This window comes from Oncorhynchus tshawytscha, linkage group LG04 (genome assembly GCF_018296145.1).
Source record: "Oncorhynchus tshawytscha isolate Ot180627B linkage group LG04, Otsh_v2.0, whole genome shotgun sequence".
NCBI lineage: Eukaryota > Metazoa > Chordata > Actinopteri > Salmoniformes > Salmonidae > Oncorhynchus > Oncorhynchus tshawytscha.
Window position 1 is genome coordinate 17,119,014 of NC_056432.1, and position 25,206 is coordinate 17,144,219.

Genomic DNA, 25,206 nt, shown 5'->3' on the forward strand with positions numbered 1-25,206 from the left:
CAGGTTGGTGGATTTTACGAGGCTGCCGTCGCCAACCCCAGAGAACAAGGATATATTCTTTGTGACGAGGAACTCTGGCATCCAACAGTCTCCAGCCAGAAGCTCCAGCTACTCGGAGGCCAACGAGGCTGAGGTGCAGCTCCCCAACAGCAGCAAGAGTCTGTCCATGGTGGACCTGCAGGACAGCCGCAGCCTGGAGAGTACCCCTGGCCCCAGCCCTGGCTCCCCCAGCGACATGCTCTTCAACGACAACCAGTCCCCCGTCACCCCTGGGCCTGGGGGTTGGGCCGCCCGCACCCCACAGGGCATCATCCCCACCCCCGGCCCCGGGCCCACTCTAAGGAGGACAGGTCAGACCCCTACCACCCCCAGCACAGAGAGCAGCACCCCAGGGAGGCCCACCCAGCTCCTGGCCCCGCTCTCCTTCCAGAACCCTGTTTACCAGATGGCCACGGGGATGACCATGAGCGTGTCCCCGCGGGGTCCCCTGGCTGACTCGGGGTCCGATGGCCACAGCTCCGTCAGCTCTCAGGGCAACAACACAGAGGACACCCCCAAGCATCCGGGGGTCTTCCTCACCCAGGGGGTGGCCGTCAGTAGTGGAGGAGGCAGCAGCAGTGAGTTTACCACCCGCCGCCAGCTGTCACTCGGGGAGCACCAGCCCAACGTGCCGCGGCAGAACAGCGCCGGCCCTCAGCGCAGGATAGACCAGCCCCCTCCGCCCGTCACCAGGGGCAGGACACCACCCAACATGCTCCAGACAGCCTACCCCGGTCCGCGGCCCTCCAGTGGCAGCATGATGTCATCATCCCCCGACTGGGGGCCCAGTGGCGGCAACCGTCTGAGACAGCAGTCGTCTTCGTCTAAAGGGGACAGTCCTGAAACAAAGCAGCGCACCATGCACAAAGTGAGTAGAGCATGTAACATCAGGGGGGGTCTCACTGTGGGCATTTAGCATTTAGTTCTTGACACAATTACCATACCCTGGGGCGGCAGGGTAGCCTAGTGGTTAGAGCATTGGGCTAGTAATCGAAAGGTTGCAAGTTCAAATTCCCAAGCTAACAAGGTACAAAATCTGTTGTTCTGCTCTTGAACAGGCAGTTAACCCACTGTTCCTAGGCCATCATTGAAAATAAGAATTTGTTCTTAACTGACTTGCCTAGTAAAATAAAATAAAATAAAACCCTGTTCAAAGGCACTTCAATATTTTGTCTTGCCAATTCACCTTCTGAATGGCACACATACACAATCCATGTCACAATTGTCTCAAGGTTTTAAAATCCTTCTTTAACCTGTATGTTCATGTCATTGTCAGTCAAAAATCATTCAAATTTAGTAGAATAACGACAATGTTACAATGCAAACTCCCTTGCACTGCTTCGCAACACCTTTTTCTTAGTAGTTTAGGTGTTCTGGCCCTCATATTCCCATAATTTGCTTCTGAAGCCAGTTTTTTGTAAACAAGGTGCGGGAGTGGAGGTATTTATTTATTAAACTTTTATTTAACTAGGCAAGTCAGTTAAGAACAAATTCTTATTTACAATGACGGCCCTGACGACACTGGGCCAATTGTGCGCCGCCCTATGGGACTCCCAATCACGGCCGGATGTGATACAGCCTGGATTCGAACCAGGGACTGCCTCTTGTGACGCCTCTTGCACTGAGATGCAGTGCCTTTGAACGCTTCGTCCATGTGTGTGTGTTAACTATTTAACTGTACTAGAATGCTTAAAAGGAATTCTAGTGCATAATATTGGTAATCAGTACCAGGTTTGTTTTGGGGCAAGGAAAATATCAGATATTGGTGTCGGCCAAAAATGTCATATCGGTGCATCACCTTCAACAACACATCTGCCACGCTGATCCTCAACACGGGGGCACTTCAGGGGTATGTGCTTAGTCCCCTCCTGTACTCCCTATTCACCCATGACTGCGTGGCCTTGCACGACTCAAACACCCAAGTTTGCCGATGACACAACGGTGGTAGGCCTGATCGCCGACATTGATGAGAGGAGGTCAGAGAGCTGTCAGGGTGGTGCTAGGACTACAACCTCTTCCTCAAAGTGAGCAAGATAAAGGAGCTGATCGTGGACTACAGGAAAAGGAGGGGCGATTACGCCCCCATTCACATTAACGGTGCTGTAGTGGAGCGGGTCGAGAACTTCAAGTTCCTTGGTGTCCACATCACTATCAAGCTATCATCATCTAAACACACCAAGACAGTCATGAAGAGGGCATGATAACGCCTACTCCCCCTCAGGAGACTGAAAAGATTTGGCATGGGTCCTCAGATCCTCAAAAAGTTCTACAGCTGCACCATCGAGAGCATCCTGATTGGTTGCATCACCGCTTGGTATGGCAACTGCTTGCCATCTGAGGTTAGTGCGTCCGGCCCACTACATCACTGGGGCCAAGCCTCCTGCCATGCAGGCCTCTATACCAGGCGGTGTCAGAAGAAGGCCCTAAAAATTGTCAAAGACTCCAGACACCCAAGTCATAGACTGTTCTCTGCTATCGCACGGCAAGCGGTACCGGACCGCCAAGTCTAGGACCAAAAGGCTCCTTAACCTCTCTAGGACGCTAGCGTCACATCTGTCCAACATCCAGTGAGGTTGCAGAGCGCCAAATTCAATTACAGACATGCTCATTATAAAAATTCAGAAAACAAAACATATTTTACATAGGTTTAAAGATGAACTTCTTGTTAAACCAACCACAGTGTCATATTTATAAAATGCTTTTCGGCGAAAGCAACCTATCCCAGAACATAGCCCAGTTGACAAATTATTACAAACAGTAACCAGCCAAGCAGAAGCGTTACAAAACTCAGAGATAGATAAAATTAATCCCTTACCTTTGATGATCTTCATATGGTGGCAATCAGAAGACATTAATTTACTCAATAAATGTACCTTTTGTTCGATGAAGTCTCTTTATATCCAAAAACCTCTGTTTTGTTAGTGCGTTTTCTTCAGTAATCCACAGGCTCAAACTCAGTCAAAACAATCAGACAAAAAAAATCCAAATTGTATCCGTAAAGTTCATAGAAACATGTCAAACGATGTTTATGTTCAATTTCTCAGGTTGTTTTTTTAAATGATCTATAATATTTTAACCGGACAATAACATTGTCTATATGAAAGGTAAACAAGAAATGCACATGCGCCTGAAAAAACTCTGCGACACGTTAGGGTCCACTCGTTCAGACTGGTTTTACTCCCTCATTTATAAGAATACAAGCCTGAAACAATTTCTAAAGACTGATGACATCTAGTGGAAGGCATAGGAACTGCAAATGGAGTCCTAAGTCAATGGATACTGTAATGGCATTGAATAGAAAACTACAAAACTAACAAAAAAAACGACTTCCTGAATGGATTTTTCTCAGGTGTTCGCCTGTGTAACGGTTTTCTTTAGGTGAAGTAGAGGCGGACCAAAATGCAGCGTGGTTGTTATTCATTGTACTTTAATAAAGAAACTGTACACGAATAAACTAACAAAACAACAAACGTGCGAAAACCTAAAACAGTCCTATCTGGTGCAAAACAGAGACAGGAACAATCACCCACAAACACAGTGAAACCCAGGCTACCTAAATATGGTTCCCAATCAGAGACAATGACTAACACCTGCCTCTGATTGAGAACCATATCAGGCCAGAAATAGACAAACAAGACATCCAATATAGAATGCCCACTCAGATCACACCCTGACCAACCAAAACATAGAAACATACAAAGCAAACTATGATCAGGGTGTGACAGCCTGCTAAATCAGTTCTGTTATACTCACAGACATTATTTTAACAGTTTTGGAAACTTTAGAGTTTTTCTATCCAAATCTACCAGTTATATGCATATCATATATTCTGGGCCCGAGTAGCAGGCCGTTTAATTTGGTCATGCTTTTCATCCAAAATTCCGAATGCTGCCCCCTACCCTAGAGAGGTTAACAGCTTCTACCCAAAAGACTGCTAAACATTTAATCATATGGCTTCCCGGACCATTTGCATTGACCTCCTTTTTTACACTGCTGCAGCATAGTCACTTTACCCCTACCAACATGTACAAACTACCTCAATTACCTCGACTAACTGTACCCTGTATATATCCTCGTTGTTACTTTTTATCTTTTTTACTTTAGTTTATTTTATTTCGATTTTACTTTTTTTAACTCTTCATTGTTGGTTAAGGGCTTGTCAGTAAGCATTTCACAATAAGATCTAACCTGTTGTATTAGACGCATTTGACAATTTGATTTGATAAACTAGGAAGGCTGGTTTGATGTTTCGTTTGAAGAAGCCATGCTGTCTGCATTTTCTCTATCTTCTTGCTTGATTTTCAGAAGTGACTGTGTCGCTTGTGCTGTGTTGAATGCATTTAAAAAATAAATAAAAAATTCAACTTTATTTAACCAGGTAGGCTAATTGAGAACAAGTTCTCATTTGAAACTGCAACCTGGCCAAGATAAAGCAAAGCATTGCGACACAAACAACAACACAGAGTTACACATAGAATAAATAAGTGTACAGTCAATAACACAAAAGAAAAAAAAGAAAGTCTATATACAGTGTGTGCAAATGGTGTGAGGAGGTAAGGTAATAGATAGTAGCGGAGTAATTACGTAAGAACTGAAAACTGCTGTTCACAAATGCTCTCCATCCAACCTCACTGAGCTCGAGCTGTTTTGCAAGGAGGAATGGGAAAAAAAATTAAGTTTCTCGATGTGCAAAACTGATAGAGACATACCCCAAGCGACTTACAGCTGTAATCGCAGCAAAAGGTGGCGCTACAAAGTATTAACTTAAGGGGGCTGAATAATTTTGCACGCCCAATTTTTCAGTTTTGATTTGTTAAAAAAGTTTGAAATATCCAATAAATGTCGTTCCACTTCATGATTGTGTCCCACTTGTTGTTGATTCTTCACAAAAAAATACAGTTTTATATCTTTATGTTTGAAGCCTGAAATGTGGCAAAAGGTCGCAAAGTTCAAGGGGGCCGAATACTTTCACAAGGCACTGTAGGTCTATAACAGTTTGGGTCTAGAGTGTCACCCCCTTTGAAGAGGGGGATGACCGCCGCAGCTTTCCAATGCATGCGCAAGTGCAGTCTGGCTAACTACTTTCCCCTTAAGAAGATTCAGACAGATTACTAGACAGACTCGATCCTCCCAATCCGTATATGACATGAGACACATTTGACAGAAGTATTGAAAGTAACAAAAATTGGAGTACCCAACCGTGTGTTATGTTCTAGTATCGAAAATGTACAGAATTTTTGGTATACCGTGTAACACTAGATTTGATAAGCTCCTCTTACAGCTACCCCCCTACTTTTTTCAATTTCCACCTGAAGACATACCCAAATCTAACTGCCTGTAGCTCAGGCCCAGAACCAAGGATATGCATATTCTTGGTTTTATTTGAAAGAAAACACTCTGAAGTTTGTGTAAATGTGAATTGAATGTAGGAGAATATAACACAATAGATCTGGTTTAGATAATACAATGAAAAAACCATACTTAAAAAAAAAATTGTTGTATCATCTTTAAAATGAACAAGACAAAACAAACATTCAGATAGGATGATGGGGACAATTTCAGTGAAACACATAAGAGGGCAACAGTACTTGTGCAAAGTGTCAGAATGATAACTTCCAAAATGAGTGTGCTACATGACATTTATCATGAAGTCACCCAGGTGTCACACACAAGTAGCCCAAATGTACCCAAGTGGCCAAAATGGTGAAGTTGTACATTTTGAATGGATTAACTGTATACAAAATACCAAATTAGTATTCTAACACCCCCCCAAAAAAAAAAGAAATTGAGAAAAAACATGAAGAAAATATATATACATTTAATAAATAACACTTTCAATATTTGGAAGACCCTCAGTCCTCTACACAATATTGTGCTGCTGATGCCAGGTGCCATAGCAGTCTCTTTCTGCTGTAAAGCAGAGAGTCACCAAGCATGTGGTGCATGAGATGGGGTACTTCATCTTGCAAAGAACACAGCGACACCTCCATGCTGTGCCCTTTTGGTCCTGAGGCACATCCATGCATGCAGAAATAAATGTGGGCAGATAAACACCACTTGTGGCAGGAGCAAAAGGGACAGAGGTAGAGGGGCCAGAACGTGATACAGTGGTGCTGTAGCCAGCAAGCTCCTTGGTGAGCAGCTCTCTGAAGGCTAGCTGTGAGATGGAGAGCTCTTAGCCATTTCCTTGTGTAGGATGAATGCATTCACCACAGCAATGTCGATGAAACGATAGAAGAAGGTCTTGTACCATTTCATTGTCTTATGAAGAACATTGTAATAGCCTATCAGTGCATCTGACAGGTCCACACCTCCCATGCTCTTGTTGTAGTCCTTTATTGCAGTTGGAATGGGGACATTTTTTGCGGTCCATGCCCCAGTAGCGCTGAGACAACAGGTGTCCGGCTGGATGAACCAGCTTCAGTGGGGGATGGACACCTTGGCACTGGGGGCTCCCATTCGGAGTCAGTGTCACTGTGAAAGAAAATGTTCAGTTAGAATAGTTTCACATATGAGCCCTGTATCAACAGGTATAATAAACAGAGATATATAGAGTACAGGGAACATAAGGTTGAATATATTATTATAGACCTGCTAGATCTACTGTCTCATTTATATTATGACAGACCAGCTAGATCTACTGTCTATTTTATATTATGACATTTCAGCTAGATCTACTGTCTCTATTATATTATGACAGACCAGCTAGATCTACTGTCTTTATTATATTACAACAGACCAGCTGTATCTACTGTCTCCATTTCACTTTTGCCATTGTTGTGGGCCTGCCCTCCCCTCTTTAGCCTCAAATAGGCTATTTCATGTGGGGGTGGGGTGGGGTGGAGCAGCAGACACACGCATCTCGGCCATGCTCCCTCTAATCCACAATATGTGTATATATACACACACAAACATAGGCTATGGGTCATACACATACATACAAACATAGGCTATGGGTCATACACATACATACAAACATACCCCCACCCACAATGTATAGCCAATGTGTACTTTACACATTTCATTAAATGTTTATATATTGCTACTAAAATGTTTTAAAAAATCACAAATAATATTTTATATTATTAATTTCAAAGAACGGCATTAGCATGAGAAGAACTTACCAGTCCAAAACGATGTCCTCTCCGTTCAAAAAATATTCCTCCATTTGGGAATCAAAGCTATGCTAGCTAAATGAATGTCTCACTTTCCCGATCAATTTCTTCTTAAATTGTGTGTACATCTGTATATCTAGACTTAGATTTAGCTTTCCCTGACTTAGTCGCCATACTGATTGATATATAAACAGCTGAAGATGCGCTTTACCAAAATAGTGCTGTGCGTAACATGCGTGGCTTCCAGTATGAATCTTCAATGGCGAATGACCCTATTTACGCCAGAGTTTACTACATGGGTTGGTCTTCCAACACATAACCATTACATATTGCCGTTTACCTCAGCTCATTGGCTATCGACCAAGCTAGATTTCAAGACGATCAGTGGTCATTGGGTTAAAATACAGTCAATCAACGAAACAGATGTCATATCATTGGTGCACAATGATGTCATTACTTGTTGTCTTCAAATCGGTTTCTTTCAGTCAATACGTCCCGCGAAATGACCCACCAGTTTGGTTGTGTTACAAACAACCAGTTGATTGCAATGAAACCAAACATGAATGGATAAAGTGACGTTTAGTGTGTGTATTTAAATTGAATGAGACGGAATTCATGACACAAACAGTTCACAAAATGTTTTGTGTATAAAAATGGATTTTATCAAACAAAAGACCATTCACTGTGTAACAATGAGCATTGGGATTGCAAACAGAGGAAGATCATCAAAGGTAAACTATTTATTTTATTGCAATTTGTGATTTTGTTACGCCTGTGCTGGTTGAAATAGTTTTTTTTTTATGGGGCTCTGTCCTCAGATAATCGCATCGTATTCTTTAGCAGTAAATCATTTTTTAAATCTGACAACGCAGTTGGATTAGCAAGATTCTAGGCTTTCGAATTATGTGAGACACTTGTATTTTCATGAATGTTTAATATGACTATTTATGTAGCGATCACCGTATGTTGTCGAATTTAATCCCGCTAACGGGTTCGGTGCGCAGAGAGGTTAATGTCTATCTGGCAGAATTTGGATTGCACGTACTAGGTGTTGCAGGTAGGAAATTAGATTCTGATGAGGAATAACTCTCCATAACCAATGGCTGAACACCAGAATAATAACACACAGAGCCAAGCCCATTAGCGTTGCTAGCCTTACTTCATCTGTGGCCTAGAGGGATGAGCCAGGCGGGATATGACCTCGGTGGCGGTCTCCAGCTCACACTCACTGTGGTTGGTGAAGAGAGTATGGCTTTAATGCCCAATTGGCCTCAATAAGCATTAATAACACTCAGCCTCACTAAGCGAATAGCAAATCACCCAGGGCAGTGAGTCCAGAGGCGGTAACCTACAGGCCTCAGTGCTGAAGCCTGCGAACGGAGTAGACAGGCAGAATTAATTGTGTGACTGTGGACACCGGAGTGGTTATTAAATGCATGTTCCACTCAAGTAAATCAGTTTTGTCCCTGGTCTGAATAAACCCTCATTGTTAACAGATGGAGTATTAAACCAGCTAAACTCAACTGCACCCCTCCCCTTGGTAATATTTGGGATCTCTCTCCATGGGTTTGTGGTGGTCGTCAGGTCCCAGCCAGATTAGGAGGAGTGTGTGATGGTCGCCAGGTCCCAGCCAGAGTAGGAGGAGTGTGTGGTGGTTGCCTGGTCCCAGCCAGAGTAGGAGGAGTGTGTGGTGGTCGCCTGGTCCCAGACAGAGTAGGAGGAGTGTGTGGTGGTTGCCTGGTCCCAGCCAGAGTAGGAGGAGTGTGTGGTGGTTGCCTGGTCCCAGACAGAGTAGGAGGAGTGTGTGGTGGTTGCCAGATCCCAGACAGAGTAGGAGGGTTTTTTAGAGAACACACCAGGGGGCAGGTGAAAAGACGGGTTAACATATTGACTAACTGAACCATTTTTCTATTAAACAAATCAATCCCATAATTTATTAAAATCTTCTTTATCAAGGTTTTAGAGACTTGATTCCACGTTCTCGTAATTCCTTAATAACATTAAATAGACAATTCCAGATGGTTAATTCACCAATGCAAAAACAACCACCCCTGTGTCTTCCCCTTGCTTCACATGTGTTCCTCTGATCCCCCTAGCTGAATACACTGGCTCTGCTCTACTCCTCAGTGGCTTCCCATTGAAGGGCATGAGTACTCGAATGGACGTCAAAAGCTTGTTCTTTATCCATTTAAAAAAAACAAATGCTTTGACTCTAGTGTTCCATTTGTATATGTGCATTTGCAGGGCACTAGAAAAAAGAAACCAAGCAATCACACTGTTCTTTTCCCTAAATGCCCTTTCCCCTCCGTGTCACATTCCCTCCATTCCAACCCCTCCCTCCACACGTGCTCAGTGCGCACACAAGCTCCTGTTAGGCCTACAGAAATAACTGTCTATAAAAATATATCTAACTGATGGGATACACAAGCTACATTCCTTTCCAAATGATGACAGTTTTATCACAAATTCAAAATGGACAGGTTGATTGAAGTAGGAAAATGTGTTCCAACAACAAGCGGCAGTTTTTGAATAATTGCATCCCATCTATTTTCTGCTTAAGATACTTTTCGAAATGCTAGTGCCATTTAGAATTAGTTAGCCTAGGCTATAACCCCCCCAAAACATACAGGTTCCACACTGACAATATGCAAAAACATTAGTTTGACTAAGACAAAGAGTGTATTTTCATCAGAAGCATATGCCTACTCACTCACCAAACATATGTCATGGCCTTATGCCTACTCACTCACCAAACATATGTCATGGCCTTATGCCTACTCACTCACCAAACAGATGTCATGGCCTTATGCCTACTCACTCACCAAACAGATGTCATGGCCTTATGCCTACTCACCAAACAGATGTTATGGCCTTATGCCTACTCACCAAACATATGTCATGGCCTTATGCCTACTCACCAAACATATGTCATGGCCTTATGCCTACTCACCAAACAGATGTCATGGCCTTATGCCTACTCACCAAACAGATGTCATGGCCTTATGCCTACTCACCAAACAGATGTTATGGCCTTATGCCTACTCACCAAACAGATGTTGTTTATGCCTACTCACCAAACAGATGTTGACTCACCAAACAGATGTCATGGCCTTATGCCTTCACCAAACAGATGTCATGGCCTTATGCCTACTCACCAAACAGATGTTATGGCCTTATGCCTACTCACCAAACAGATGTCATGGCCTTAACTCACCAAACAGATGTCATGGCCTTAACTCACCAAACAGATGTCATGGCCTTTGCCTACTCACCAAACAGATGTCATGGCCTTATGCCTACTCACCAAACAGATGTCATGGCCTTATGCCTTCACCAAACAGATGTCATGGCCTTATGCCTACTCACCAAACAGATGTCATGGCCTTATGCCTACTCACCAAACAGATGTCATGCCTCATGCCTACTCACAAACAGATGTCATGGCCTATGCCTACTCACCAAACAGATGTCGTGGCCTTATGCCTACTCACCAAACAGATGTCATGGCCTTATGCCTACTCACCAAACAGATGTCATGGCCTTATGCCTACTCACCAAACAGATGTCATGGCCTTATGCCTACTCACCAAACAGATGTCATGGCCTTATGCCTACTCACCAAACAGATGTCATGGTTTTACTCACCAAACAGATGTCAATGCCTACTCACCAAATGGTCATGGTTGCCTATCACCAAACAGATGTCAAGCAAACAGATTAGGCCTTATGCCTACTCACCAAACAGATGTCATGGCCTTTGCCACTCACTCACCAAACAGATGTCATGGCCTTATTTCACCAAACAGATGTCATGGCCTTATGCCTACTCACCAAACAGATGTCATGGCCTTATTACTCACCAAACAGATGTCGTGGCCTTATGCCTACTCACCAAACAGATGTCATGGCCTTATGCCTACTCACCAAACAGATGTCATGGCCTTATGCCTACTCACCAAACAGATGTCATGGCCTTATGCCTACTCACCAAACAGATGTCATGGTTCTCACCAAACAGATGTCATGGCCTTATGCCTACTCAAAACAGATGTCATGGCCTTTGACTAAGACAAACAGATGTCATTTTCACTCACCAAACAGATGTCATGGCCTTATGCCTACTCACCAAACAGATGTCATGGCCTTATGCCTACTCACCAAACATATGTCATGGCCTTATGCCTACTCACTCACCAAACATATGTCATGGCCTTAATTCATCACTATGCAGTGTTCAATGTGGAATGTTCATCCATTTAAAAATTCAAAAGAACAGGCAGAATAAACTAAATTGAACGTCTGTATATCGAAAATAAGATATTTTATATCTCCGTTTCAAATTATCCCTCTTTGAGAATAACTGCTCCAGGCATGAGATGTGCATCACTTCACACTGGCAACTTTATTCATTTGGATAAATATTCTGTTATATTTTATTCTTATATTACAACATGTTTTTTTTACTATAAAATAGGTGTCTTGACTGTGATAAGGGCTCAGGAATTAAGAGCATCTGTCTACTAAATGAACAAAACAAGGCTATGCCATTACACAGCCATGGAGTTCTACAAGCAGGTTACTGCCTTTTTGAAGATTGTGTTTCAAGATATAATATAATAACCAGTTGATATTATGGTTTCAATAAATTCATCTTACATGGCACTTGCTTTTTTATTGAGGCAATTTAGCTATTAGGATTTGTTTGTAATGGTTATGATAAATAAGGCATTGTTGTGATCTGTTGGCATACTGTATAGATACAATGTGCGGGCCCAGTGCGGGCCTTGTGTTCTAAAAATATATATTCTCAGTTTGAGTACTCAAAAAAAGAAACGAGTACTTGAACAGCCAAAACATGTCAAATGGCCATCCCTATCCTATTGTAGCTTGTGATTTTCATCATGCAACATTTATTTACCCTGCCTCACTTCTTCTAACAATTACTTACCAGACGGCTTGTGTGTGTTGTGTGTGTGTTCCACCAGGCGTCCTCCCCTGTGAACCCCAATGCCCTGGACCGTACTGCTGCCTGGCTGTTGAATATGAATGTGCAGTATTTAGACCATGAGGGAGTTGACCCAGATACCAAGCACAGGGAAGACCTCAGAAACAAAGAGGAGCTCACCCAGACTGAAAAGGTAATGTCTAGCATCTTGTAAAACCTAGCATCTGCTACAACGCAACATCGCAATAATTTTCAGCACGGCTACTCTACTTCTTTAGAGGAGTAGCATAAAGTCAGAACATACTCATGGTTATTAACATGAGCTATCAATACGAGATTCTAAGGTTGTTATTAATGAAGTGAAAGTGTTGCGGAACCAAAAGCAAAAAACGGACAGAGGCACTGTATATCTCCCTACTAGCAGGTCTTGATTTGAATGCATGTGGCTAGGGTTATTTGCTGCTTAAAGGGTTATTTGCTGCTTAAGTGGTATGAAAATGATACTGTGTGCAGAGAAGCACCATGATATACTGTATACTGGTTGTGAAATTATAGTACACGAGTTGAATTAGCCTCTCTATTCTGACATTGTTGAAATGTAGGTAGACTGCCAGGTGTAGGTTGACGTTTATTGTCATGAATCTTGCCCTGGAGGCAGAACTTAGTGATTTCCACTAGATGTTGCCAACTGCAAAGTCATAATTGGCTATGTTGTAAAAATTCAAGAAAACTAAAATGTGCTTTTTGGTATTAAATTAAGGTTAGGTATTAGGCTAAGCAGTGTGGTTAGGGTTAGGCATTAGGCTAAGCAATGTGGTTAGGGTTAGGCATTCGGCTTAGCAGTGTGGTTAGGGTTAGGCATTAGGCTTAGCAGTGTGGTTAGGGTTAGGCATTCGGCTTTACAGTGTGGTTAAGGTTAGGCATTAGGCTAAGCAGTATGGTTAGGCATTTGGCTTAGCAGTGTGGTTAAGGTTAGGCATTAGGCTAAGCAGTGTGGTTAAGGTTAGGGTTAGATGTTGTGGCTGTGCCAGCTAGACCACTCTGCAGAGCTGCCTCCAGGGCAATATTCATGACAATAAATGCCAATCTGCTAGATGGGTATAGGCTGAACTGCACACACTTAAGCTCAAGAGAAGGAATATCTCAACAGGCAAGTGTGTGCCCTCCCCTCCCTCTGCCAATTTCCCCAGCTACTCCGATGAATTATACACCAGCAACATATTGCACTTGAACACACTTACAAGCTGAAGTTGCAAAACTACACAGACACATTTTCATCACACACATTGGATTTCAATTTGTAGATGTTTTTAAGAGGTGTTTTAGTGATTATTTCACAGTTTTCAGGTCTGCCAAAGTGAGAACCAAACACAAATCAAACTTCTGTTCATTATGTTCATTATTGTTGACAATTACTACCTGTAAATGCTCTTTTAGTTGAAGGGCTCTTTAATCTGTTTGTATTAAACATACACAATACAGTACTCAGTGCTGGAATGTAATATTTGAAGAATTTCTCATATTTCAATCCCTATGGTTTTAGACCGGGTTCTGTCTACTGTATGGTTTCTATGGAGTCTAGTTGGTACATTACACAACAGCAGTGTCTTTTTTTAATAGTTTGTTAAATGCTGTGGGATTTTTTCAGGAATATGTTTGGGATTCACTTGCTTGCAGAATTTCCCAGAGACAGCAGAAATGTACCCGAAAGCTTTGCAGGATCCCACATTTGAACCCAGACACATTTGAACCTAGCATGACTAGCAGCTTTGACTTGATTGTGTACCTGAGTTTTCATCCATACACTTGCATTAGCATACACTGTAAATTACAGTAGTTACTCCACAGAAGATGGTATGACTAATCTTCTGTCAGCAGTTGAGCCCAAGAAAAACAGAATCCATTTTTTTTATTTTTTTTTATTTAACTAGACAAGTCAGTTAAGAACAAATTCTTATTTACAATGACGGTCTACCAAAAGGCAAAAGGCCTCCTGCGGGGATGGGGGCTGGGATTAAAAATGACAAATTAAACAAAACACACATCAGGACACGAGAGACAACACTACATAAAGTGAGACCTAAGACAACACCATATCATGGAAGCAACACAACATGACAACAACATGGGTAGCAACACAACATGGCAGCAGAACAAAACATGGTACACACCATTATTGGTTACAGTCAACAGCACAAAGGGCAAGAAGGTAGAGACAACAATACATCACACAAAGCAGCCACAACTGTCAGTAAGAGTGTCCATGATTGTGTCTTTGAATGAAGAGATGGAGATAAAACTGTCCAGTTTGAGTGTTTGTTGTAACTCGTTCCAGTCGCTAGCTGCAGTGAACAGAAAGCATAACAAACAACCACAAACGGTCTCTTAGCCCACTGAATGGGGGCTGCTTTGAGAATGACAAGGGTGTGTGTGACACTGGTCTGTCTGCCACTCTGTCCTGTGTCCAGTACCAGCAGGAAATAGCCATCCTGCAGGACAGGCTGTGTCAGTCAGCCAAGAAGCTGGAGGAGTATGAGTGTCATCTGAAGGGCCAGGACGAGCAGACTCAGTCGATGCTGTTGGAGTACCAGGCGCGCCTGGAGGACACAGAGGAGCGTCTGAGCCGGCAGCAGGACGACAAGGAGCTCCAGATGAAGAGCATCATCACGAGGTGAGGTGTCCTTTACCTAAAAGTGGAGACTGGTGTGACTTTAAATCGGAGGACGGGCTCATTGTGGCTCGTTATAATGTCTGTGGCTGAATAAATGGAACGTTATTGAACAGCCATCAATACAAACATATCTTTGTTACTCTTTCAGGCTGATGTCAGTTGAGGAGGAATTGAAAAAAGATCATTCAGATATGCAGTCGATAGTGGACTCTAAACAGAAGATCATTGAAGCCCAGGTGAGTGTTTAGTGTCCACAAGAGATGTTTTGCCTGGCAATAGATGTTTTTTACACAACTGTCAATATAAAGTATTTACTCAAATATTTTATTCACAGATTTACTGTAACATGTCAGACTACGGACTTGAAGAGAACAGCGCCCTCTGGCTTTATAAATGTTAACAACCTCCTCAGATTGAAAATGATAGGTCTCACTCACTGCAAACAATCCAGCCACTGGAATTACTGTGACAAGTACAAAATGTACTGTATGTGGACAATCTACGTTTTTACTTCAGCAACATTCCTTTTCTGTTTACAATAGTGGCTGCTTGTTTTGTTTAAGTCATGTTGGTTTGCTTAGAAGCGGTAGTACAGTCGATCAGAGACATGTTATGAAGGATTCATTGGATTGTGTGATGACAACCCTCTTCTCTTCCTCCCTCTGTCTTTCTCTTCCTCCATCATTCTCTGTTCTTCCCTCTCTCTCCCTCCTCACACTGCAGGAGAAACGCATCTCCTCTCTAGACGCGGCCAACGCCCGCCTGATGAGCGCTCTGACCCAGCTGAAGGAGCGCTACAGCATGCAGACCCGTAACGGCATCTCCCCCACCAAGCTCCAGATCACGGAGAACGGAGAGTTTAGGAACAGCAGCAACTGCTAGGGAGGGGAGAGGGGGCTAAGCCCAACTCAATGACACTTGGGCTGGGGGAGGGAGGAGGAACTACCAACACCCAGCCACTCTCCAGAGAAATAGATTTATACTGTCCAAATCCATTATTTTCAATGGATGTGGTCAGGATCACAGAAAGAAGGGCTAGACTGACTGAAACTGTTGCTTAAAAATATAAAGGACTTGATCAGATTCAATCAAATTTATTTATAAAGCCCTCCTTACATCAGCTGATGTAACAAAGTGCTGTACAGAACCCCAGCCTAAACCCCAAACAGCAAGCAATGCAAGTTTAGAAGCACGGTGGCTAGGAAGAAACCTAGAGAGGAACTAAGCTAGGAGGGGTGGCCAGTCCTCTTCTGGCTGTGCCGGGTGGAGATTATAACAGAACATGGCCAAGATGTTCAAACGTTCATAGATGACCAGCAGGGTCAGATAAAAAATAATCACAGTGGTTGTAGAGGGTGCAACAGGTTAGCACCTCTGGAGTAAATGTTGGCTTTTCATAGCCGATCATTCAGAGTATCTCTACCGCACCTGCTGTCTCTAGAGAGTTGAAAACAGCAGGTCTGGGACAAGGTAGCACGTCCGGTGAACAGGTCAGGGTTCCATAGCCGCGGCAGAACAGTTGAAACTGGAGCAGCAGCACGACCAGGTAGTCCTGAGGCATGGTCCTAGGGCTCAGGTCCTCCGAGAGAGAGAGAATTAGAGGGAGCATATGAACATACTTAAATTCACACAGAACACCAGATAAGACAGGAGAAATACTCCAGATATAACAGACTGACCCTGGCCCTGGCCCTCCGACACAAACTATTGCAGCATAAATACTGGAGGCTGAGACAGGAGGGGTCGGGAGACACTTTGGCCCTGTCCGACGATACCCCCGGACACGGCCAAACAGGCAGGATATAACCCCACCCACTTTGCCAAAGCACAGGCCCCACACCAGTAGAGGGATATCTTCAACCACCAATTTACTATCCTGAGACAACGCAGAGTATAGCCCACAAAGATCGGCACGAACCCGGGGGGGGCGCCAACCCGGACAGGAAGACCCCGTCAGTGACTCAACCCACTCAAGTGACGCACCTGTCCTAGGGACGGCATGGAAGAGCACCAGTAAGTCAGTGACTCAGCACCCGTAATAGGGTTTGAGGCGAGGTAGAGAACCCAGTGGGAGAGTGGAGAGGGGAACCGGCCAGGCAGAGACCGCAAGGGCCCATGCCTTTCTGTTCACCTTCACACTCCTGGGCCAGACGACACTCAATCATAGGACCTATTGAAGAGATGAGTCTTTATTAAAGACTTAAAGGTTGAGACCGAGTCTGCATCTCTCACATGGATAGGCAGAACATTCCAGATCGACTTTAGAGAAAGCTATAACGTCTACACCTGGCTGCAAGACATCCTAAACTCGCTATCCTAGTACATAAAACAACAATTTATCGATTTAAGGTTGTGCTGTTATCTTAGAGCCTGTTTTGAAGTGATTTGAACAATTATAAGCTTTAATGTTTCTGGTTTCTCATCTACGCTTATAATTTCCAGTCACTGTGTTTATATAGCACCTGGTGCTTAGAGAGGACGCTCGTTTATGGACCCTGTGTTTTCAGAGTTTAGTAAACAGAGTAAGTACTTCATACTCACAGCCAAGCTGTTTCTTCCAGCAATAGTATAGTACAACACAAGTGTATAGTACATTGTAGCATCAATATTTGATTTTACTCAATGGCTGTTTTTTTATCCCAGTGTTTTTTTTTTTTTTACTTCAAAAGCATACAGTATATGTTGCCAAGTGAACAACTCTATCAGTGAAAGCCTCCTCTCATGTTGACAAGCTTTTGAAAACCGTTCTGGTTCGACTTTTCCCGAAAGCACGTCCCAATAGAAAGTGTTTCTATATTCTTCCTGTATATTTTACGTATACTCTGCTGTTCTTACCTCATCAGGACTACAGTAGCACAACAAACATGCTGTGTTTTAAATTGCTAATGGTAAAGAAAGAGCTCAGCTATATCATTTTTTGCATACTTTGTATATGCTTAAATATTAGTATATTTAGAGGTTTACATACCTCGTAGATGTATATAAAATGTTCACAGTATTTATATTGATTGTCTGGAAGGGGAATAGTATTTTGTACTGTATGTGTTCATTGTGTTAAACTCGGCTGTGCTAATATTGCAAGACAATAGTAAGAGTTTGATTGTAATTGTATGTCTACTTCAGTAGACAGTTCACACATCGTTTCCCCCATTATCCCCTTTTCATATGTGGGTTCTTTGTTAAAAATGAACAATTTATTGATGCTATTATATAATATTGATAAACATAGTTTACTGTTTTGTCCTCTGCGTATCTAAATTGTTATGTGTAGGCCAAACCTTCACTGTTTGCAATTTGACAGTGCTGAATAGAAAGGACTGAACTCAAATACCTGGCCACTCCTCTGCCCACTCCTCTGCCCACTCCCCTGGCCACTCCCCTGGCCACTCCTCTGCCCACTCCTCTGGCCACTCCTCTGCCCACTCCTCTGGCCACTCCTCTGGCCACTCCTCTGGCCACTCCCCTGGCCACTCCCTGGCCACTCCTCTGGCCACTCCCCTGGCCACTCCCCTGGCCACTCCCTGGCCACTCCCCTGGCCACTCCTCTGGCCACCCCCTGGCCACTCCTCTGCCCACTCCTCTGGCCACTCCCTGGCCACTACCCTGGCCACTACCCTGGCCACTCCTCTGGCCACTCCCCTGGCCACTCCTCTACCCTTGCGCTTCTGGAAGAGTCATTTCACTAACGGCTTTACACAAACACTCCTTCATTTAGAATACCTTCTATCCAAAGTGAGTGATGAACGTCTCTTCCGGGCAGTACATCCACATGGGGTTTTAGGCTGTAACTGAGGTATAAACCAGATTCATTGTCAGTTCAAGTTCCCTCTAGTGTTGATTGAAGCTATGAACATGGAGTGGACTTCAGGCCTTTTTTGTAGTCTTATTTAAGATGCAGGTAGCTAACTTTAGCAACCTTCAAAGGTGGTCTCAACAAGTGGCTTTGCATGACTTCTCAATTCTGACTTCTGCTAATTCTCATCTGAAAACACCAGTGGTCTGCTTTCAGGAAATTAGTCACCTGAATTACTGTGTTGACCTGTGTTTTGGTCTGTGGAAATGTTAAGCTTAAACATAATTCGATTTTTTTTATCAACTAGACTATTGTTAAAGTACGTTATGTTTTATAAAAAAAATGTAAAGTTATGTGTAAAATGGTATTTATGTTATGCTATAAATTATGTTTGTTTCAATCAGTTCAACATTATTTATTGAATATCTTTGTTTTTTGTTTTAATAAAATGCTGAATAGTATTTGTCAGAGTATGATGGATTGTGTTGAAGCTGCAGTTATAGAACATCTGCATTCTGATAGAAATGTGCTGCAGGTATAGAACATCTACATTCTGATAGCAATGTGCTGCAGGTATAGAACATCTGCATTCTGATAGCAATGTGCTGCAGGTATAGAACATCTGCATTCTGATAGCAATGTGCTGCAGGTATAGAACATCTGCGTTCTGATAGCAATGTGCTGCAGGTATAGAACATCTACATTCTGATAGAAATGTGCTGCAGGTATAGAACATCTACATTCTGATAGAAATGTGCTGCAGGTATAGAACATCTACATTCTGATAGCAATGTGCTGCAGGTATAGAACATCTGCATTCTGATAGCAATGTGCTGCAGGTATAGAACATCTGCATTCTGATAGCAATGTGCTGCAGGTATAGAACATCTGCGTTCTGATAGCAATGTGCTGCAGGTATAGAACATCTGCGTTCTGATAGCAATGTGCTGCAGGTATAGAACATCTGCGTTCTGAAAGCAATGTGCTGCAGGTATAGAACATCTGCATTCTGATAGCAATGTGCTGCAGGTATAGAACATCTGCGTTCTGATAGCAATGTGCTGCAGGTATAGAACATCTGCATTCTGATAGCAATGTGCTGCAGGTATAGAACATCTGCATTCTGATAGCAATGTGCTGCAGGTATAGAACATCTGCATTCTGATAGCAATGTGCTGCTGGTATAGAACATCTGCATTCTGATAGCAATGTGCATCTATTTCCCTCAACTGTTCTTGTTGCACCCAACCTGCACACAGAAAATCTCTTTGGAGGATTTAAATTGATTTTCTCTTTCAAAGCGAAAGGTGCGTCCTCCTGCTTTGGTTTTATTTTATTGAAAGGAAATAATATATACTGCACTACAATAGAAACCACAGATCAGTTCACAGTATAGTGCATCTTCGTTGTCTCCCAGTTCTTTTAGGGACATTTTGCCAACGATTTGCAAGAGAGTGACCAAAACTATTCTCTTTCCTTTTTCCTTGCCCTATATAATACTGAACAATATTTTTGCCATGTTGTTACTGCAAACTCCTTACTGCAAACATTTCTATGAATGTTAAAATAATAATTTTGTGTGTAAATGGTAACAAGAATAGGCCTATCATCGTAAAAGTAAAAACATGTATGTAATTTATGTAGAAATGCAACTACAATTAAAGATTTATTTCGCTAATTTAATCATGTAGTGTTTCTCATGTGGTATTTATTTTTACAAACTACCTGAAATGCTGTCATTGATCAGTGACATTTGTAAATATTGCCACCTAGCGGTATAAAGCAAGTACAGTAATTAAACCATTAGTATGCACAAAACAAGCAGCAGGCAAACTTGGTTGAATGGACATCAACAAGAAACCAGAAACTAATGACATCACTTGTCCGCTGGGATGAATCTAGAATTAATACACATCCCCCTCTCCAAGGATGTCTCAAGGAGAGCTGGGATATGTTAAAAAATATATATATTTATGTAATTTTACATTTGATTAGCAGATGCTCCTATTACATACATTTTCATACTTTTTTGCACCAATTTACACATTCGTATTAATACACAATAACCGAGCCGACAAGGTGATGGTCTATCTGAACCCTTGAGCAAGGCACTTAACCCTAATTGCTAATCGCCGTCAATAATGGCTGATTCCTGGTTGCGACCGCACTCTCCGAGGGTGTCTCAGTGGGATATATAAAAAAACTCAATTCCAATTCACATATGTATAATGCACACTTGTACATGGGTGAAATAGGACCAATATAAGCACCAATTGACCAAAAACACAAAGACAAATGCTCATCTTAGTGATCTGTCGTTATCCATACAGAGTAGACCCGGGATTCTTATCTAGACTGTTAATGCTCTGATCACTATCTGGTAGGTGGGCTGTTGACCAGACGACATCCCAGAGGTGGGAGGGTAATTCAGTCCAGAATATTTCTGATAGCCCTCATATGCAACCTCAGACAGTTCCACTGGCCTCTTCCTTCTTCTCCACAGCAGCAGACACATTGCACATATCATCCAGTGGGGTACATCACACACCCCATGGTACCTCAGCATACACTCTGACAGAGAGCCACACATTTGATCGTTCTGCTACTTCTACCTCCGAAGGTCTCTGATCTCAATGAGTTTGAACATTCAGGACAAGGCGTTCAATGATAAATCCCTTACATGTCTTCTTGCGGATAATACGAGGTCAGTATTATAATTTTCAGGGAGAGTTTGGGGTCTCTGCCTACCGAGTATGTTGCTAAGCAGATGTGCTTCCCTTTCCCCAATATGTATTTTGTTCAGATGTTCAGTTTCCCTAAGGAGAAATGATACATGAGACATATAGGTTGTGAAGTCAAATCCATTCTATCTGTATATTAGAGCTAATTCATCTGTTGTAAAAGTGTTCAGACAGGAAAATATGAAAACAGTAACAGTATCTCACCGTGTGCATGTCCAGGACTTTTGTTAAACAACAATCCTTGCTGTATTCTGAAGAATGTCATATTTCATTCAGTTCCCTTAGCTAAATATGCCTGTATGCTGCCACCCACCTCAATTACCATAATAATGTGTCACTGCAGGTCAGTCATTCTCTAAACGGAAAACATCAACATAAAGCGTACCTTCAGGTTGCGTTTTGCTGGAGAAATGGCAGTAGTTCCAAAAGCTACACATCCATCATATTAAATGATAGGCCTACTACTTGTGCTGCGATGTCTTGTGCTCCTAAGCATGTTTTGCATATTTATCTGTTTTGATTTTAAGTTAATCCTCGTGATTTTCTGGAGCATTCCAGTTCTGTCCCTTCTAAAAGACACTACAGTCCCAAGGGGTCTGAGAAGCCAGTCTGAGCCAGGTACACAGAACATAACCCGGCATGACAAATAGCAGCTCAAGGGCAATTCCATGATAATGGAATTACTCTCAGATACTCCAATTTTTCACTTTAAAATGCATTCCAAACAAAAAACATTGATTTCAAAGTTTAACAAACCATAGAACTAACTCTATGTGCACGGACTACTTTCAACAGTTTTTCCCAAAAACAAATTTACAGGAAGAACTGTGCGGATTCAAAGTTTGGTAACAGAATAAAAGTGAGGGAGATTTTACTGTAATTATGTTACCTACCTTTCCATCTCCACAGGTTTTCCAGTAAGTGTTTTTAAATTTTTTATTGTTAAGTGGTATTGTATGGTTTGTTAAACTTTGAAATCAATGGTTTCTGTTTGGCATACATTTTAGTCTCACTGTAATTTCGTTACCGTAGAATTGCCCTCAAGTAAATACAGTGGAAGGTGGAGGGGATTTACTGTACATGTTTAGGAACTTACATACAGGGACTTACATGAACCCATTGTAAACTTTTTATAGAATCTTACAGAAGCCATGGGCAATGTGGACTGCAGACATGTGGTGAAGTCTCTGTGCATAGTATTTTCTGTGGTTCAATGTGTGTAGGAAGGAGAGTGAAGAACACCTGATATTAATTTAAACATCCAGAATGGTGCAGATGTTACAAGTAGGGCTGATATGATTCCCTATTAAACATATTGGTTCTTCACCTGTATCTGTATGTTCTGTGGCTCTGCCACAACAAAATGCACAGAAATATGGATGTTGTCTTTTTATCAAGGGGTTGACATGTTTTCATCACTAGAATGGTACAGTAATAAGACCAAGACTAGTAGAACAAAACAGTATTCACCTGTCCTCGATGAAAAATGAGCAGTACTTTAGAAAGTGTAAGGCCTGCCTTGAGCATTTCTGCTTGGTCCTTTTCCAGTATCAGGGCCAGCCCCCACTCTTTTCAAAGATGGAACAGCTTATTTAATGTGAAGATGTGTGTCCCCTTTGGATAGTCAAAAATAATAAGCAAGAATCATTCAGAACTAGTCTAATGCTCCTAAATATTTATTAGCATCACATCCTACTGGACAATAATTGTATTGTTTCCCTTTTTGTTAAATTCAATGCAAGATAAGCACTACATTGATAAAGCAGATGGGTTTGGTGCAGTCACATGTAAACCCTACTGAGGATGGTCATCACACGACATAGAGCTGAATGACCAAGGTTGTGTTCAGCAGCCAAAAATGAAAGTAAACTTAAAAATAGAGTGAAACGGGTCAGTACTGTCCAATGAAAATGTTTGTTTTCAATTCTAACATTTTTGCTACAGTGTGCCCTAATGAACCAGACCCACCACACTACACAGAGCTGACCAGACTCATTTGCCTCCAGCAGTGATAGCCAGCAGGCTGTTTGTCCTCTTCATAATGTTGGGTACAAAGAGCAGTCCTGAGGCTCTCTCAATGCTCTCGATGGGCACCAGGAAGCGCTCCAGAGGAATCTTGTTATCCACAGGTGTGTTGGGCATCACATACGAGCGCAGCTCCACCTCTCCCCTCTGCTTCTCCAGGATCACCACCTTGAAGAAATGGGTGGGGACCGCCACATGGTTCCTCCCCATCACCTGGTACTTCACATACATTTTCCCATCTGGTTCCTGTCTATTAGCAGAGAGAAGGAACAGTTATGACTTCTGTATCATTCTCACCTTGGACCCCATTCACACAGATCATGATGCTTGCATAATGCCTGTTTGCAAAAGCAGATCACTGTGTGAATGGCGTTTTAGATGGCAACACTGAAAAATACCATTATGTTTGTTATGGAAGTCTGTTTCAAATGGCACTCACCTGGGCAGATAAAGTGGTCCAGTGCACACAAACACATTCATGTAGTGCTTGGTAAGTGAACGGCAGTACTGCTCCAAGTTGTTCCATGCATTTTGATTTAAATTTGGGTTCTAGGGGAAGACGAGGTGAATAAAAGAAACTTGAGTTTCTTGAACAGCCATTCATTGATTCATGCACTTTGCTCTGGAAGTGTAGCTACATGGGATTCAGAAGCCTTTTTGACTCATCATTAGTGTTTTAAACTGCACACTTATATTGCCACCTTTACCACTCGCACACTGTGTAACACTTATTCATCTTCACATTGCCTAATATGCCATGTTTCCCCACAATACATGACTTGCCTGTGGTGAGACATTACTGAGATAGAACGTGTCATCCATTGCCTTTTGATTCCATTTGTGATTGGCAGCTGCTGCCAAATGCCCCCTGTCAAATCCACTGCCTCTGTAGTCCGCATTGGTAGCCCTGTGGTATACGTGCACCGTATCATCCTCTTTAAAGTCGCAAAATTTCCTATCTGAAGGTCCTGTCAAGCCATCAGGACTGAGTTGCTCTATAACCCATGCAGCAGTCCTGTTTCTGGGATCATAAGATGTCACGTAGGACTCCCTCGTCTTGATATTGGCGAGAGATGGGAAGCCGTACTTCATTGCAGCTGTTGATCTGGACCCTACCATTTGACCGCCTAATTGGTACGTGGTAAGGTCGGTTCCTGCGTCCACACTTGGAATAGGAATAACGGGTACTCGATTGAGTAATCCATGGCTCGGATTTATGCATCTATTCGTCGAATCTCCATTCAGAGACGCACCAATAGCCGCTCCCACAGTCAAGGACACGCCGGAGATAAACCACTTAGAACAGATAACACGATACATTTTATGCACCGGAATAATTACCACAAACTATTACCAAGTCTTTACCGCTTTTACAACAATCAACTACATAAAAAGTTAATTTCATATCACACATTTCCACATGCTTGTTTCTTTTTCAATACTCGCTGTTATGGAATGGGCGCATGCATATGACGATTTCAGTAGCTTCGTCTTAAAGGTACATTACACAATTTAGTAGGCTCTAGTACAGCGTAAACTACGGTGCCTTCAGAAAGTATTTATGCCCCTTGATTTATTCCACATTTTGTTGTTACAGCCTGAACTCAAAATGGATTAAAAATATTTGTTTTCCTCACCTATCTACACACAATACCCCTTAATGACAAAGTGAAAATGTTTATATATTTTAGCAAATTTATTGAAAATTAAACATCACATTTGCATAAGTATTCAGACCCCTGAGTCAATACTACACCTTTGGCGGTGATTACAGCTTTGAGTCATCTTGGGTATGTTTGTATCAGCTTAGCACTGGATTTGGGGATCTTCTCCCATTCTTCCTTGCAGATGTTCTCAAGCTCTGTTAAATTAGATGG

At 42.4% G+C, this 25,206-nt stretch overlaps 2 protein-coding genes across 4 annotated transcripts in view; one reads left to right on the forward strand and one right to left on the reverse strand.

Annotated features, from left to right (window-relative positions):
- LOC112248220 (disabled homolog 2-interacting protein-like) overlaps positions 1–15,967 on the forward strand; it is a 111,650-nt gene extending 95,683 nt beyond the window's left edge. For 2 of the 3 annotated variants that reach the window (XM_024417066.2, XM_024417068.2), the window contains 5 exons: positions 4–907; positions 12,140–12,292; positions 14,568–14,770; positions 14,919–15,006; positions 15,494–15,967. In XM_024417066.2, the coding sequence (XP_024272834.1) occupies positions 4–907; positions 12,140–12,292; positions 14,568–14,770; positions 14,919–15,006; positions 15,494–15,652 (1,507 nt within the window). In that variant the 3' untranslated portion in view covers positions 15,653–15,967. The other variant, XM_024417067.2, reaches the window with a different exon arrangement.
- A 6,997-nt stretch (positions 15,968–22,964) lies between these two features.
- On the reverse strand, positions 22,965–24,810 carry endog (endonuclease G). The gene is made up of 3 exons (XM_024419443.2): positions 24,113–24,810; positions 23,769–23,878; positions 22,965–23,579 (listed from the first exon to the last, which is right to left on the reverse strand). The coding sequence occupies exons 1-3, from the start codon at positions 24,647–24,649 to the stop codon at positions 23,297–23,299; spliced, it is 930 nt and encodes a 309-aa protein (XP_024275211.1). The 5' UTR covers positions 24,650–24,810; the 3' UTR covers positions 22,965–23,296.
- Positions 24,811–25,206: the final 396 nt, after the last annotated feature.

Bases quoted from the DNA above. Each gene is read 5' to 3' on its own strand.
- endog (XM_024419443.2), bottom strand. From the start codon at position 24,649: ATGTATCGTGTTATCTGTTCTAAGTGGTTTATCTCCGGCGTGTCCTTG. The intron at 23,879-24,112 runs GCAAGTCATGTA...GTCTTCCCCTAG, and splicing joins TCAGTAATGTCTCACCACAG to AACCCAAATTTAAATCAAAA. The intron at 23,580-23,768 runs GTGAGTGCCATT...CTCTGCTAATAG, and splicing joins GGACCACTTTATCTGCCCAG to ACAGGAACCAGATGGGAAAA.